Source organism: Vidua macroura, chromosome 8 (genome assembly GCF_024509145.1).
Source record: "Vidua macroura isolate BioBank_ID:100142 chromosome 8, ASM2450914v1, whole genome shotgun sequence".
NCBI classification, from domain to species: Eukaryota; Metazoa; Chordata; class Aves; order Passeriformes; family Viduidae; genus Vidua; species Vidua macroura.
In genome coordinates, this window is record NC_071578.1 from 26,793,105 (window position 1) to 26,806,781 (window position 13,677).

The window sequence follows — 13,677 nt, forward strand, 5'->3', positions numbered from 1 at the left end:
CATTTTAGACTCATTAGCAGAACTTTGATACTCACAGCTATAGAGGCATCCCAAGTAAGGCATTATATTCCAGTGGCTTCACACTTGGTTTGTATAAAACTCATTTTGAGCTCAGACCTCTTTGAGGCCTGAGGGTCTGAACGAAGCCTCCTGAATGCAAGGTGAATTTCACAGGAGCCAGCTTGTTAAATCCCACTTTGTCCAGCAGTGAAAATTTGATCTTGAACTACTCTACATCATTAAATTACTGCATCTCAGGACATTCCAGCTAGGAGGTTCTACATTTAAGGATTTTATAGATGAAAGTTTAAAGCTGTCCCAATCACCAGGGGTCCCTCTTGATATGCAAATGTCAGGTGAACATTATGGCATCAGTCTACTAACTTTCTGAAACAAAAACCAAACCAAACCAACAAAGCACAACCACACACATTTAAAGAGAAGTCAGCAATTCTACAGCAGTAAGTTCTCAGAAACTGCAAATTTTCCTTTGAGACAGAAATGAATGTTTCTCTTCTCTCTCATTAAAAAAAAAAATATTGCATGTGTCATTTCCCCAAGAATCTTAGGCATCCACCAAAGGCACATATGACACTAGAAACAGTATTCTCAGCTTCCCTGACAAATGTTTTACTTCAAACAGGCCCTGTACTATGGCTGCATTACACTATAACAGGTTTCTCACTGAAAACTTGTTTGTGATGTTGTTTCTAGAAGAAAATAAATCTTTAAGCTGCCCAAATGACCAAGGCACTCAGAATAACCTTAGGACTGTCCTTTGGGGAAGACACAAGGTCTCACTTTCAGCAGACGCCTGACGTCAGACCAGAGAGGGAACACAAGACAGGCAAAGGTTATGTGCACACTGTCTCCCGTGGCTTATGCAAGAGCCAAACAACCACTGCTCAGGATAGATGCACATAAAAAGAACTCACTGGAAATTACTTTTAATATAAACAAACCAAAACTGCTCGTGAGTTGTAGGGTATGGTGGTGCCATAGACTAATCTGAACAGCTTCCATTTCAGGTCTCTAAAACAAGCATTCAGTAAGCAATTCACATTACATCAGTCATCTTTGGTAACACTGTACATTTGTGTCAATCACTTGGTAAACATAACTTCTGGATATTTAGAGTGTAATTCATCATAAATACAAACTAATTGGAAAGTTGATGGAGTGTCCTCCAACTGTACATGAGCTTCCTAAGGGAAGAGTTCAGACTACCAACACTAAAATTACTTCACAGTTATGTAGAAAAAAGTTACAATTCTTTGTCATAGAACATTACACTAGTTTGTTATTTTGTCTGCAGTTAAAGTGGGCTTATATTCAGGATTATTAAATTAACAGCAAAATAGCTGCCAAAACAATTTAAGGGAATGTGATTGAAAGCTAAGAACTTTGATTAAAGCATAATTTATAAACTTTGTTTTCTAACCCTAAATTATTAAAATACAGAAAAAAGTTATCATTATTAAAAAAAAAAAAAAGTATCATTAAAAAAGAAGTTCCATTCCTTACAATACAGTTTAAAACTAACATAGAAGGAATCAGTGCTACATTAAATACAGTCAAGAGCATTTGGATGGTATTATTTAAGTATAATCTTATGTTCTCTGTTAAATGGTCCAGCCATGGACTTCTCCTTGCTTTAATGTATATTTGATGATCACTGAACTTTTCCCACTCATCCTGATGTGGGCTGTCCACATATGTGTGTTAACACTTAAGAGTCAGCATTTATGTACAATTTAAAAGCAGCACAGCTATCCTACACTCTACAGCTGTGCTCACTCCACTGCAGTACTGGAGCGAGCACAACAGCTTGGATATCTCAGGGAATGCATCATTGTTCTGAAAGGCCTTTTTTTCCCAGTTTTTTCAGGGGGTGGCTCCTTATTACTTTTCTCAGCAGGCTCTGTCTGGAACTGTTCTATTTGAAACTCGAGATGTTTTTGAATGGCTACCCCAAGGACTTCTGGATCCACAGATGCCCCATACACTTCCCATGTCATTCCTTCATCATCCCATCTCACTTCACGAACTGGAGATTTGGGGGCCTCCAAGCCTTGCTCCAGGTTCACCTCTGGGAACACATGTGAGTGACCTTCTGCTGCAGCTGCTGGGCTTGTTGCCACCGATTTGCATTCCATGGTTGGAAGAGTTTGTACCTCAGCATCTTTGTGCTCCAAAGCTGGTTTCAGGCCTTTGGTTATGTCATTCATAGAGGTCATAGTCCACATATCCTTAGTTGTCACTACCATGTCTGCACCTTGCTGGCTGCTCAGAGCAACACGGGCAGCCTTGGCTTCTGGAGGAGCTCTCTCCTGTGGAGCAGGTTGCAGCTCTTCTCCAGGAACGTTACAGCACTTCAGAATTTTCTTGGCATCCAGGCCTGATTCACTTACTGAAGACACCAGCTTAGGATATGTCAGAATGTCTGAAGAAGAAAAGGAATGAAAGTAGCCAGGTGCTGCCTGCTCGTTTCCTGTCTCACTGACGGAGCACACCAACCTCGGCACGAGCTGGATGGATGGGATGGGCAAGGAGTGGCAATAGGCTGGAATGGTGGCATCTGCCTTCAAGGTGTCCTGCCTGAGACTGCAGGGCCCTGCTGAGTTGTTGTGAACCGTCATCGCCATGGGGGAGTACGCAGAGTTTGGAATATTACCATAAGTCAGACCACCGTGAATAATCCCAGGGGCTTGACTGAACGTTGTCCTGTTTGGGAAACTGTTTCGAGGCATGTGGGGTCCTAGAACAGCAGCATGAAATGTGCCAGGATCTGTGTAAACAGTAGTGTTACGTGGAATACTGCCACTGTCAAAGGTATTTGTGGGTACTTGTTGGTCTGTAGGTAGGACTGGAAGGTGAGTCACAAGGTTTTGATAGTGAGATGTATTTTGATCTGTTTCTGATCCATATCTCTGCGTTTGGACAGACATCCTAGCCTCTGGGGGATCATGCCTGCAGCCAGAAGAGCTTAGTTTGGAGTGAGTAGCACTGGTTTCTATGTGACTGACATGAGTCTGCTGTTTGCAGCTGCAGGTTAGGTCTGAGTGGCTTCTCTGAAGAGTAGTTCCTGATTCTTCCATTTTACACATGCCTTGCTGGTGAGCAAAGCAGGCTGAAGAAACATTCTCAGCAGTGCTGCTCTTTACACACATCCTAGTGTCCCCCACTCCCCAGGACACTGAGGACTGTTCAGTGACAAGAACATGGTTTATATACTTAGTTCTTCCCTCTGAATGGTCATAGGCTGACTGGTCATTTATGGTTTGGACCTCTGATCCAAGTCCCATCATCCCAGGCTGTGAGGAGGACCATCCAGGACTCTGCACACTCCTTGCATCACTCCTGTTTTCCAGGATATAACAGATGGTGCTACTATGGCTTTTCTTCAGCTCCTGTTTCTTTTGCCTTTCCTCTAAACTCCTCGAGTGCCCAATACAGGCCAGATTTGAGGAGCTCTTGGATAGGGGATGACTGTTGACATTCAAGAGACTGGGACAAGTAGAACTTAGTGAGTCCTGGTAGCAATGGGTGTGGAGCTGGTGGCTGTCAGATGACATGGCAAAAAATAGAGATCTGCAAGAAATGGTGCAAAAGAAAAAGACAATTTAAGTAGGAAATAAATGTACTGGAAACTATAATCTCTACTGACCTTCTGCTTGGGCTTCTTGCCTTTCACAGTTCACAAGTACTTTCTAAAAAGCACAGTACTCTAGTCTAAGTGTACTCAGACCAGTCACATTCCATTTTCACTTTCCCCAAAGAGTTTTTCCTTAAATTAGATAGAGGATTTTTTAAAATTCTGGTGGGTTTTTTCCCAATTCATAAAACACAAGAGGGAAAAATCCTCCTTGGTTTCTGCCTATTAACAATAACTATCTCAAGATTACCAAGTATCTCCCCAAATTCACTGCAGCCATTTTTTTTACATGACATCCAGAGATGTCATGTACCTTAAACAAAGACAGAAGTATTTTCAAACTAGATAGCTTTTCACCACGGTGGTCATTAAGCCAATGATATTAACTGTATCATCAAAACAAAAAAAAAGTTTAGTTTTTAGTCTCTTGACATCATCATTTCAGAAGTTATCCAGTCACTGATGGAGCTTTTAAACCTTGAAGCTGCAAAACCTGAACAAGTTCTTCCTTTTCCCCATTAGTTTCCTGACAAGTTTCTTGATATTTCATGTTACAAGAAGATCACTATTTTAGTCCACAGTTTTCCCTGAGCCCACACAAGTGTACAGCAGGTATGGACAAAGTTGTTTTGACCCCCTGTGACAGAGATGACATGAAACCCAAGGAAATGACCTGTACCAAGCCAGTGTGGGATCACTGCCAGTGCTCTCAGAACAAATAATGCTGGGCAGCACTCCAGCTTGTCCTCACCTCTGGCACCACAGGAGGTGGCTGCAAAGAGGGATCCAGGGAAAGGCTCGAGGTGAAATTCCCCTCTCTCTGTAAGGAGAATCTGCAACTCAGCACTGCCTCTGTTAAGGGTGCGTGCTCTGTGCTCTCAGGCTGCTCTTTGCAAATCCACAATTTCATGCTGGCTGTAGAAGGTGCAAACTCATGACACCAGAGGCAGGGTAAAAATGAAACAAAAAATCTTTAGCCAAAGTCTTGCAGTTCTTCTGTCCTTTGTTATAGTGCACTCAGTCATTTCTACTTTTAGAAAACCCTTGTTTCTACCAGTTGGTGCAGTACCCTATACGTTACTAACATTTATGTTAGCAGCTTCACATCTAAGGGAAGTTGTGATTGAAGATTTTGAATCTCACCAGATTTAGAGATCCATTTTTGCTGATTGAATCAAATCTTCCACTGACTGACTAGACATATTGCCTTGGTGTCACACAGGTGTTGCAACATTTGTACAACTAAAGTTATTTTAATATGCTTGTATATATCTGTATCTACCCACACAAATACATACATGTCTTTTCTACAAGAACTCACTGTGTTGAACAGAAAGATCCAGAGTATTTGTGCATTGCTTCCAGGCCAAGTACTACCAGATATTTTGTTGTGCAGATGTAGAGAGTGAAAGCCAGATTTTCTCATTTTAGGTAACTTTCCTTTAGATATATTCTATGCACTCTGCCTCCTTAGCAGGTCTCTGACAGAAACCTGCACAATTTCTTGGGCACTATATCAATAAAATAAAAATGAATGTGTGGAACAGGAAAGGTACATACACATGGTGAACAAAAGCACTCTGCAAATGTAACAGGGAAGTTCACTCTTACCATCAAGGACACAGAGGCTGCAAGGGCTCACATTCAACACTCTTATATGTGATCCTTTTAAAGTGATATTTACAGGCTTCATGAGTCACGTACCAGTGTAACAGATAAGAACATGCCCTTTGCTCCCCCTGCCAACCAAGAGCTCTACAGCTCATCCAGGCAGCTATCAGGCTTGTAATTAATTCCATTTCCACTGTTAATGTCGGCAGGCTAACAGGCTGCAATTTTCCCATCACCTGAAATCCACTTGTGTTGGCTGTTTTCCATCATGAAATTAAATTGAGCATGACGACATTAAAAAATAATAATATTTGCATTCACATTCTTAAAAAAATTCTCATTGTGGGTTGTGTATCAGGGACTTGTGACCAGCAGCAATATCCTCTAGCATAGGGTTTGCTCCAGTTTGGACTGTATGCAGAAAAAAGGTGAATTCCCATCCTTCATACATGTTACCTCTCCTGCAGTCACTTCTACATGAGTATAGTCTGCCACACAGGGTTCAAAGGAGTCAAGAGGATTAAACACCAGAGCAATAGCTGCCTACAAGGTGAAAACCTTACATTTAATCTCTTTAAAAGATAACACCTGCAAAGGCTCTCACACACACCTGGATGAAACAACACTTACTAATGGAAATCCTCAGACATAAATATTGAGACTCAAGTAAAAGGAAGCTTCAAACATGTCTGTTACAAATGATACAAGGCTGTGGGAAGTTTGAAGTGCTCTCTTACAAAGTTTACAGTGTTCAAATACTTACATGTACACAGAAACCAAGGCTCTATTTGCTTTCTTTATGTAGCAATGGACATTACTGCAGAAGCCTCTGCAACTGAAAGAAGGGATGCATTTAAAACTGATTTGTCATCTCACACACAACACATTCAGATGGATGAAAGAGACCAAACGCAGCAACATCACTGAAAGCAACACCCAGGGAGATGCTGGCAAGGAAAGCTCCAAAGAAAACTCGAAAGAAATTTATTTCTGCCCCACTGCAGGTGAAATCATGACAGAATTACACATGTACATGTAGAATATTCTAACCAGCTACTCCCAACAGCATCTCAACACTGTTGCTCAGACAGACCAGTGTTCCACACTAGCATAATTGTAAAAATTCTCCTATGGCCTTGGGCCTTCCCAAACTCTGCATTTCACACATGCACTGCTGGCACTGATTGCTCAGGGTGCACAAAAATCCCCTGAGAAGAGGCCCAACACTGCACACACACCTCCCAAGGTGCCAGACCTCCCACCAAGCCCGGGGTCCAGCCCATGGCTTCTGGGAAAGGCTGGGAAGCAGAAAGGTCTGGATGGTCCTTCCAACACCTCTGCCAGCAAGGGGCTGGGTCATGCATGGAGAACGAGGTGCCAAACTTTTTAAAAATCCAACCTCAAAAATATGGAACCTCTTCAATGTCACAGCCACACAACACCTTTGCATTTTGTAAATCAGCTACTCAGGAATGGATTACCCACATGAAACATGGATAGAAGCACAGTGATTTTGTGGGTACACAGGCACCCAAAGCAACTTCCTCTGTCTGTGCTGGGCAGAGCAGACTGCTTGGTTTAACTTTCATTTTTAAAACGTAAAAATATAATTTATAGGAAAGGAATTTTACTCAAAAGTATCTATTTTAAGTTCCGAGTCTGTCTGAAAGATTTTGATTTGAAACAAAATGCATACCTGAAATTCACACCAAAGGAAATTCACACCAAAGGAAATTCACACCTGAATACACAAATAAGAAAGTACAAATTTTTGAGGCAGTTACTCTACTATGAATATATAGAAAATTGTTAGACAAGCAGAGAAAGGATTAGGATAGAAATGGAATTAACATCCACTATTTTTGGCTTAGCTTCAGATAGCTTATGAGGGGATCTAGGCTGCTTTCACTAATTCCACTGAACTACTTTAAAGCAACAAATGTGTATTTTGCTATGACTTATGATTAAAGTTTTGACCTATTTAATGCACCAGTAAATTTAGTCTCAAAATATTAAATATAATGTATGATATCAATTGAAAGACATTCACTGTAAACTAACTATGATTCTAAAATCCTTCGGTATTTTTTGATTCCACACATGTACTTTAATTGAAATTTTGACAACACTCTCATCTTTTTGTTTGAAACTGTTCCCCCTTGTCCTTCCTGTCCACGTAAAAAGTCCTTTTCCTTCTTTTTTAAGAACCCTCATATAGTACTTTGTTACTATAGCTAGTTAACAGACAATGAGGCAATGAGAATCACCTGACACGTTGAACACAAGTTAGCCACAGAATTTGGGAAGAGTCAGAGAAATTCAATACTACTTACTAGAAATATGTATGCAATGCCAGAGACTTCTCTAAAATTTCCACACTTATTTTTTCTTTATATAACTCCAATGGTCAACACACAAGTCAAGACTATTTGTTTAATAATGACTGCAGCTGTTTCACCCATCTTCACTGTAGCTGATCATACAACAACAACAACAACATCTTAATTTTATGTTTTCAAAATCAGCATCTGACTGCAAAATAAGTTATAAAATTAAAGCCAGTTTCAGGGGTGAGAGCACTAATATGCAAATGTGGAATTTGGAAAAGCTAAGCAATCTGATCCATACCAACATTTTTGGCTGCTGACCAGGACCCTCCATGGCAGCACTAGCCCTTTCAGAGAAGACACCTTCTGAGAAGTGTTAGGGGGTTGCAAGGTCTTTGTCCTGAATTTGCTCCTTCATTTGCATCATTCTGGCCCTGCTGCGCAATAATCAGTTCCACAAAGCAAACAGAATTTCTGCAACAACACCAAACCCAAAAACAAACACAATTATATTTTATACAAGAAGAATAGTGTCATTTTAATTAACTTAAGGAATATACTTGAAAAGAAGGCTGCTAGATAGAGGTTCTTAATGTCATTTAATCTTATTACAAACACCATGGTTATAAATTTGAAAGTTAAGAGCAGTTTATAGCTAAAATGATGGAACTTCCATTTGATCCTAAGGGGCAGCAGTCACTTAGCCATAAACACTGCTGACCCCTGCGTGGGGCACAAGACAGCACATACAGGAACCTGCATCTCTGCCCAAACAGCCAAGCTCCCTCAGGTACCAGCAGCAATTCAGTATGTTCAGTATGGGCTCTCTTCAGGCCTGGTGTTTTATAAGCAATGTGGCTTCCTTACTGCAACCCATGACTAAACTTCTAAGATACATGGTTAATGTGGCAAAATAACATAAAAAGGAACATCATCTAATATGATATTCATTTCTTTTAAAGCTGTACTAATTTTAAAGAAACTTATACCATCAAAATAAAAAAAAAAAGAGTGTGTTTATGTCTAAAAATTGTCCTTGCGTGCCTGCATGGAAAACTACTTGCACAAGATAAGAAAGATCTGTTTTGCTTTAGACAAAGATTGGCATGATAGCATTATGAGATCTCATGGCCTCTCCCTAACTACTACTACTACTGAAGGAAATAGTTCATTAACAGTAATCACTTACATTTACATTGGGGGGGAGTCAAACCACTCAAGAGGCATTGGCAAAACAGGATTAGCCATGGTAAAAAGCTTAGAGATTCAAGTGTCTGGCATTAGGAGTTTTGTTGTTGCTGTTTTTAATTGTTATTTTATTTTTGTGAGGTGTAAGTGAAAGGAATAAGCAGAGGAGTTACAGTAGGGCAAAAGGTATCACTTGTCAGGGAACATAAAAAAAATTCTCTAAATTCTGTCAATACAAAAAATAATTTCACCTAAATTCTGTCAGCTAGATTAATAAAGATTCAGGTTGAGACCCCAATCACTTAACCTTTAATCCATCATCTTTCTGTAGGCTTTCCATTTTGGAATAGCATTATAAACAAACCAGGCCTTGTTCAGTTTAATTTGTTAATGCCCTTTTGTAAATGTTTTCTATCATCCTAAGTATTTCCAAGTATCAGCCAGATCTACGGGACAGACTGGCTTGGGCATCCAGAGATACCAACAGACAAACACAACAGACAAGTGCACACTTTGTATGCAAAGGAATGGGGTTGTTTTCCAGTTCTGCACTGCAAGAAGCACTGGGGACAGTGGGGCCATGTCACTGGGACCATAATTCACGAGGGGGAGGGGGAATACACTTGGTAGGCTACAAAACATGAGAGCAGGAGAGCTGTGACCCTCAGTGCTCAGCACTGCCAAAGCAGAGGCCTTGTGGCTGATGCCCTTACAAGGCCACTGGTCACAGCCTCATTAGTTTCTGGTAATCACTGCTTTGGCTGCCAGGCTTTCCTGAAAGATTTCTGTTTCTTGCCCATCTTGTGTGCTGAGCACATTGGGCAGGTATCTGCAGTGACTAGTGACAAGACTCAGAGTGAAGAGTCCCCTTTACCCTGAGTGTTAATGAGCCTCGGTTCTCTCCTTCCTGAGGGCCACAGCAGAGACCTCCTCCCCCAAATGCTGAGGGTGCCACGGGTGCCCTGGCCTCAGCAGGAGATAACAAATGAGTTGCCACATCAGAAAATGAATAGATAGATTCCATCATTTGCCCATGCATTCACCTCAGTGTGGAACGACAGGGCCACTGGCCACAGTCATCCCAGCAGCTTAGAAGAGCCAGGCAGGAAGGTCAGTGTTCACTTGTAAGGACCAGGGACAGCCCACAGCCTGAGCAAGGCTGAAAACTCTGAATTCTAAAGATGAAAAAGGCTAAAATGAAAGTGCCATGAGAGAGGAGCCTGATAGGGATGAACCAAAGCAGACAATTTCGAAGACACCTTCAGCTGAACTCCCAGGAAGCACAATTCACACGACTGTAAATATATTATTGGGAAACCAGAGAGAAATGCACTCTGTCACAAGGGATGCATGTGTTGGGACATTGTCCTGACACCACCACATGATTTACTACTGCAACATGTGGTATCTTCTTTGCCACCTTTTTTATTTAATCATCTCTCCCAGAAACAACTTCAAAAATCACTTGGACTTCATCCTTTTTTTAGCAGAATTTTATGAGCAAAACATTACTCCCACTATATCTCCATGTGGAGATTTGCCTCAGCATACAAACTACCCTACAGTATACCCAACAGAACTAAAATATGAGATATTGTACAGTCATATTTGATGCTCACTTTTACTGTTTGACAGCTCATTTCTTTAAAGCTCATCTCTTCAGTTAGAAGATTTAAAACTTTAATTACAAATTAAATATGATGACAAGGTCATGTAACCAGCTGTTTTCACCAGCTGGGGCTTTAAAAAAATCAAATATAATGACAGCAGGCAACATTGACCTAGAATCATGCTTACAATGAATAGTGCATGCCTAAAGAAGTGGTATAGTAAGATCATTGTCTTTCTGACTTAAGCCAGAACAAAATTAAGCAAAATGAAACTGCTAATTCGGATGCCAGGATTATGCTGCTACGAATTGATGGCTACTGATATCCACTGGTGTTGGCAGAAGTCCTGTGACAAAAATATTTGATAGTTTCTTTAGGAATGTAGAAAATATGCAGTGGCCTATCCACATTTGGATTTATTTCAGAGACAGACACTAGTGAGCCTTTTCCTCTTCATAGCAGGGGATCAAATTCTATTCCTTCACATGTTCCAGCTTGGAGGAGACAGAATTGGTCTGGTGTTGAACAACTCATGCTCTTCAAAGCTCCACTTTTGTACCCACTCTTCAGCCCTGAGCAAATCAGCTTCAAAGCAACCCCACTGACCTGGAACTCTGCAAAAACACATGGACATAGCTTTGCTCAGTAAGCCTCTGCCTGTCAGAGGCCCAAGCCTGCCAACTGTGTGTATCACAGCTTCCTGGGCAGCAGCATGAACTTAAAAATCATACAGAAAACCAGAAGCTCTCTTCCAGTCTCCTTCCAATCTCAGAGTACAGCTGGATACCAGTGCAACCTGCACTGGAGGCAAGCAGCTTGTACATCCAACAAACTCCACCCAAACTGGCTAAGTGATCAGAATATCTACTAGCAAATTCATATGTTTTAGAAGAAAATATTCAAATAATAATTTTTGCTGTTTGCTTGAAAGCTAAACAGCGACAATTAGAGGGAAGGTACAAACTCAGCTTATCCCTCCTGCCCTATGGACATCCCAGCTTTAATGGCACTGCACTTCTGAGTGTGAGGGCAGTGGGACACCCCTCCCTGCCAGCTGGACACACCTGGGACAGCTGAAGCTGTGTCCCAGCCTGTGTCAGAGGGTGCCCAGTCCGTGTGTGTGCTCTGTGCTGGCTGCAAGGAGGCAGAAAAGCAGAGCTGAGCCTAACGTGCCCAGCCTCCCCAGAAAACTCACTCCCTTGCCTCAGTGTTGTGCCAACAGAGATAAAAGCTTTAAAACCAGCTGCAGTGGCAGACAAAGGAAGCTCAAATCTGCCTTAAAATCCTGAATATACAAACATAGCCGCAAGTACAGCAGCTTTTCATGTTCACATCTCATCCTTAATTGAAGGATGGCAATCCCTACAGCAGCATCAAACAGGAATATTGGTGATACAAACAACAGTAATAGCAAGCTGAAGGTCTCCAAACATCTCCATTGGGATAAAGACAGTAGATTTACACAATTAGATTGAAGGATGCCTCACCAAAACAATTAAAGATAGCTCATTATTCTTCAACGTGTGATAGTTGAATCTCTTTCCTACCTAGAAAAACCTGGCAACTTACCTAGCAAAACCTAGAAATTTATCTGTCTTGATTGTTCCCTTGTTTCCCCCTGTGACTGAACACTATACAAGGGCCACAAAATCCCCTTCAATTCTTTATTTAAATAACAGCATTTATGAACTGTATGGGAAACCTTGGAGAAAAGAATTCAAAAACACAATCCATCTGCCTCTAGAAGCTGCTCTCAGTGGTGGCAGAGAAAAGACTGATTTTGACATTGTGGACTGACAGAACACTGACTTCCAGAACTTAAAAACAATTGCTCAGTAATTTGAAAGAGGAAACGATTGCTTTCTAATTCTGTCTGTACTCACTGACATAGTGTATGACCTTGAGCAAGTAATTCCCTTTGTGACTCAGTTTACTCATCTGTGACTCACAGATTAGATGCAGAAGCCCCTGATGTAGGAATTTAAAGGCTTAATTCATGATTGCAGAGCACTCTCAAATCCTAGAATAAAAGATATTAAATATAAGATGCTGAAGATAATGTATTCTGGCCCTTAATGTACTCTGGCCCTTCCTGGATTGGAAGAAACAAATAGAGCATCTCTACAGGAAGTTCTTGTTGCACTTGCAGAAAACTCGCCTTACCAGTAAAGGCCAGACACTCTCTGTGTTTCAGAAGCATATGTTTAAAGTACCCCCTGCAATTTTCCAGCATTGTGAGCATAAGTAATCTCAAGGATTTCAAATACTCACACTCAGCAGAGTTTCTCAAATTATGTGTTGTATGTATATACTCTCTGTACAATATGCATGCTGACAACATGTATATTCTATATGCATGGTACATTAAGTAGCAATAAGTAATTATTATAAGCAGCTTCATTAAACTTTCTAAGCAGAGTTGTCACAACTGCAGACCACATTGTCTTGCAGCGCCACAGCTTTTATTTACTATGGTGAATTTCTCATGAAAAAGAGATTCTGTGACTAATTTAAGCCTCCAGTTCACACTGCAAGCTGTCTTTTATATATCCTTAAACTGGAAAAGAGCTGGCAACCTCTACCCAAGAGGCTGAGTATTGAAAAGAACTAAAAAGAGGACTAGCTAATTGTGTTTCATAGCATTAAAAGTTGCCATTGTAGTATGAGGTAGCTTTGAAACTATTTAAACAAGGAATATGGGAAGAGGAAGGTTTCATTTCAAACTTGGTGTTTTGTCATAAAAAAAAACATTATGTCAAAGTGCAATTTCTGTCACTCAGAAAAGAAATTGTCCCAATTCATCTGTGGTCAGATCAGACCTGTGTGGGGAACTATTATCTACAGTTTTCAGATAAGGGGTGAAAGGGATGAAAGGGAGCACTTCCCTACTCTCTCAAGACCGAGAAGAAAAACATTAGAGTTTGGCTAGAGGAGAGCCCCTGCCTCCCAAGGCTTGGCACCAGAGACCATAAGGAGAAAAAGCCCAAGTCAGAGTAAAGTAACAGTCCAAAGCAGCAGAATAAAGTTTGCAAATACTTTGTCAAATCCAAGTATGTGAAGGAGTTCCCCTACAACTAATGTTTACACCCTACCCTATGTAAACAAATAGATTTGCCCTCCTCTTGGTTAATCTCAATCATAAACCAAGCTGCAGAAGTCTCCACTTCCTTATTAATATGTAATAATGTCAGAATCACAAAATTTTGGGGTATAAATTTGAAACAACTCAAGAACCACAAGACAATTCAGTTCCTGTCATCATTCAGGTTGAGGAAGATCCCACCTG

The 13,677-nt window shown here is 40.9% G+C and overlaps 1 protein-coding gene across 1 annotated transcript; it reads right to left on the minus strand.

Annotated features, from left to right (window-relative positions):
• Nucleotides 1-931: 931 nt before the first annotated feature.
• On the minus strand, nt 932-3,592 carry GPRIN2 (G protein regulated inducer of neurite outgrowth 2). The gene has a single exon (XM_053983925.1). The coding sequence runs from the start codon at nt 3,573-3,575 to the stop codon at nt 1,794-1,796; it is 1,782 nt and encodes a 593-aa protein (XP_053839900.1). The 5' UTR covers nt 3,576-3,592; the 3' UTR covers nt 932-1,793.
• Between the last annotated feature and the right edge of the window lie 10,085 nt (nt 3,593-13,677).

Excerpts from the sequence above, each read along its gene's own strand:
- GPRIN2 (XM_053983925.1), bottom strand. The coding sequence starts at position 3,575 with ATGTCATCTGACAGCCACCAGCTCCACACCCATTGCTACCAGGACTCA.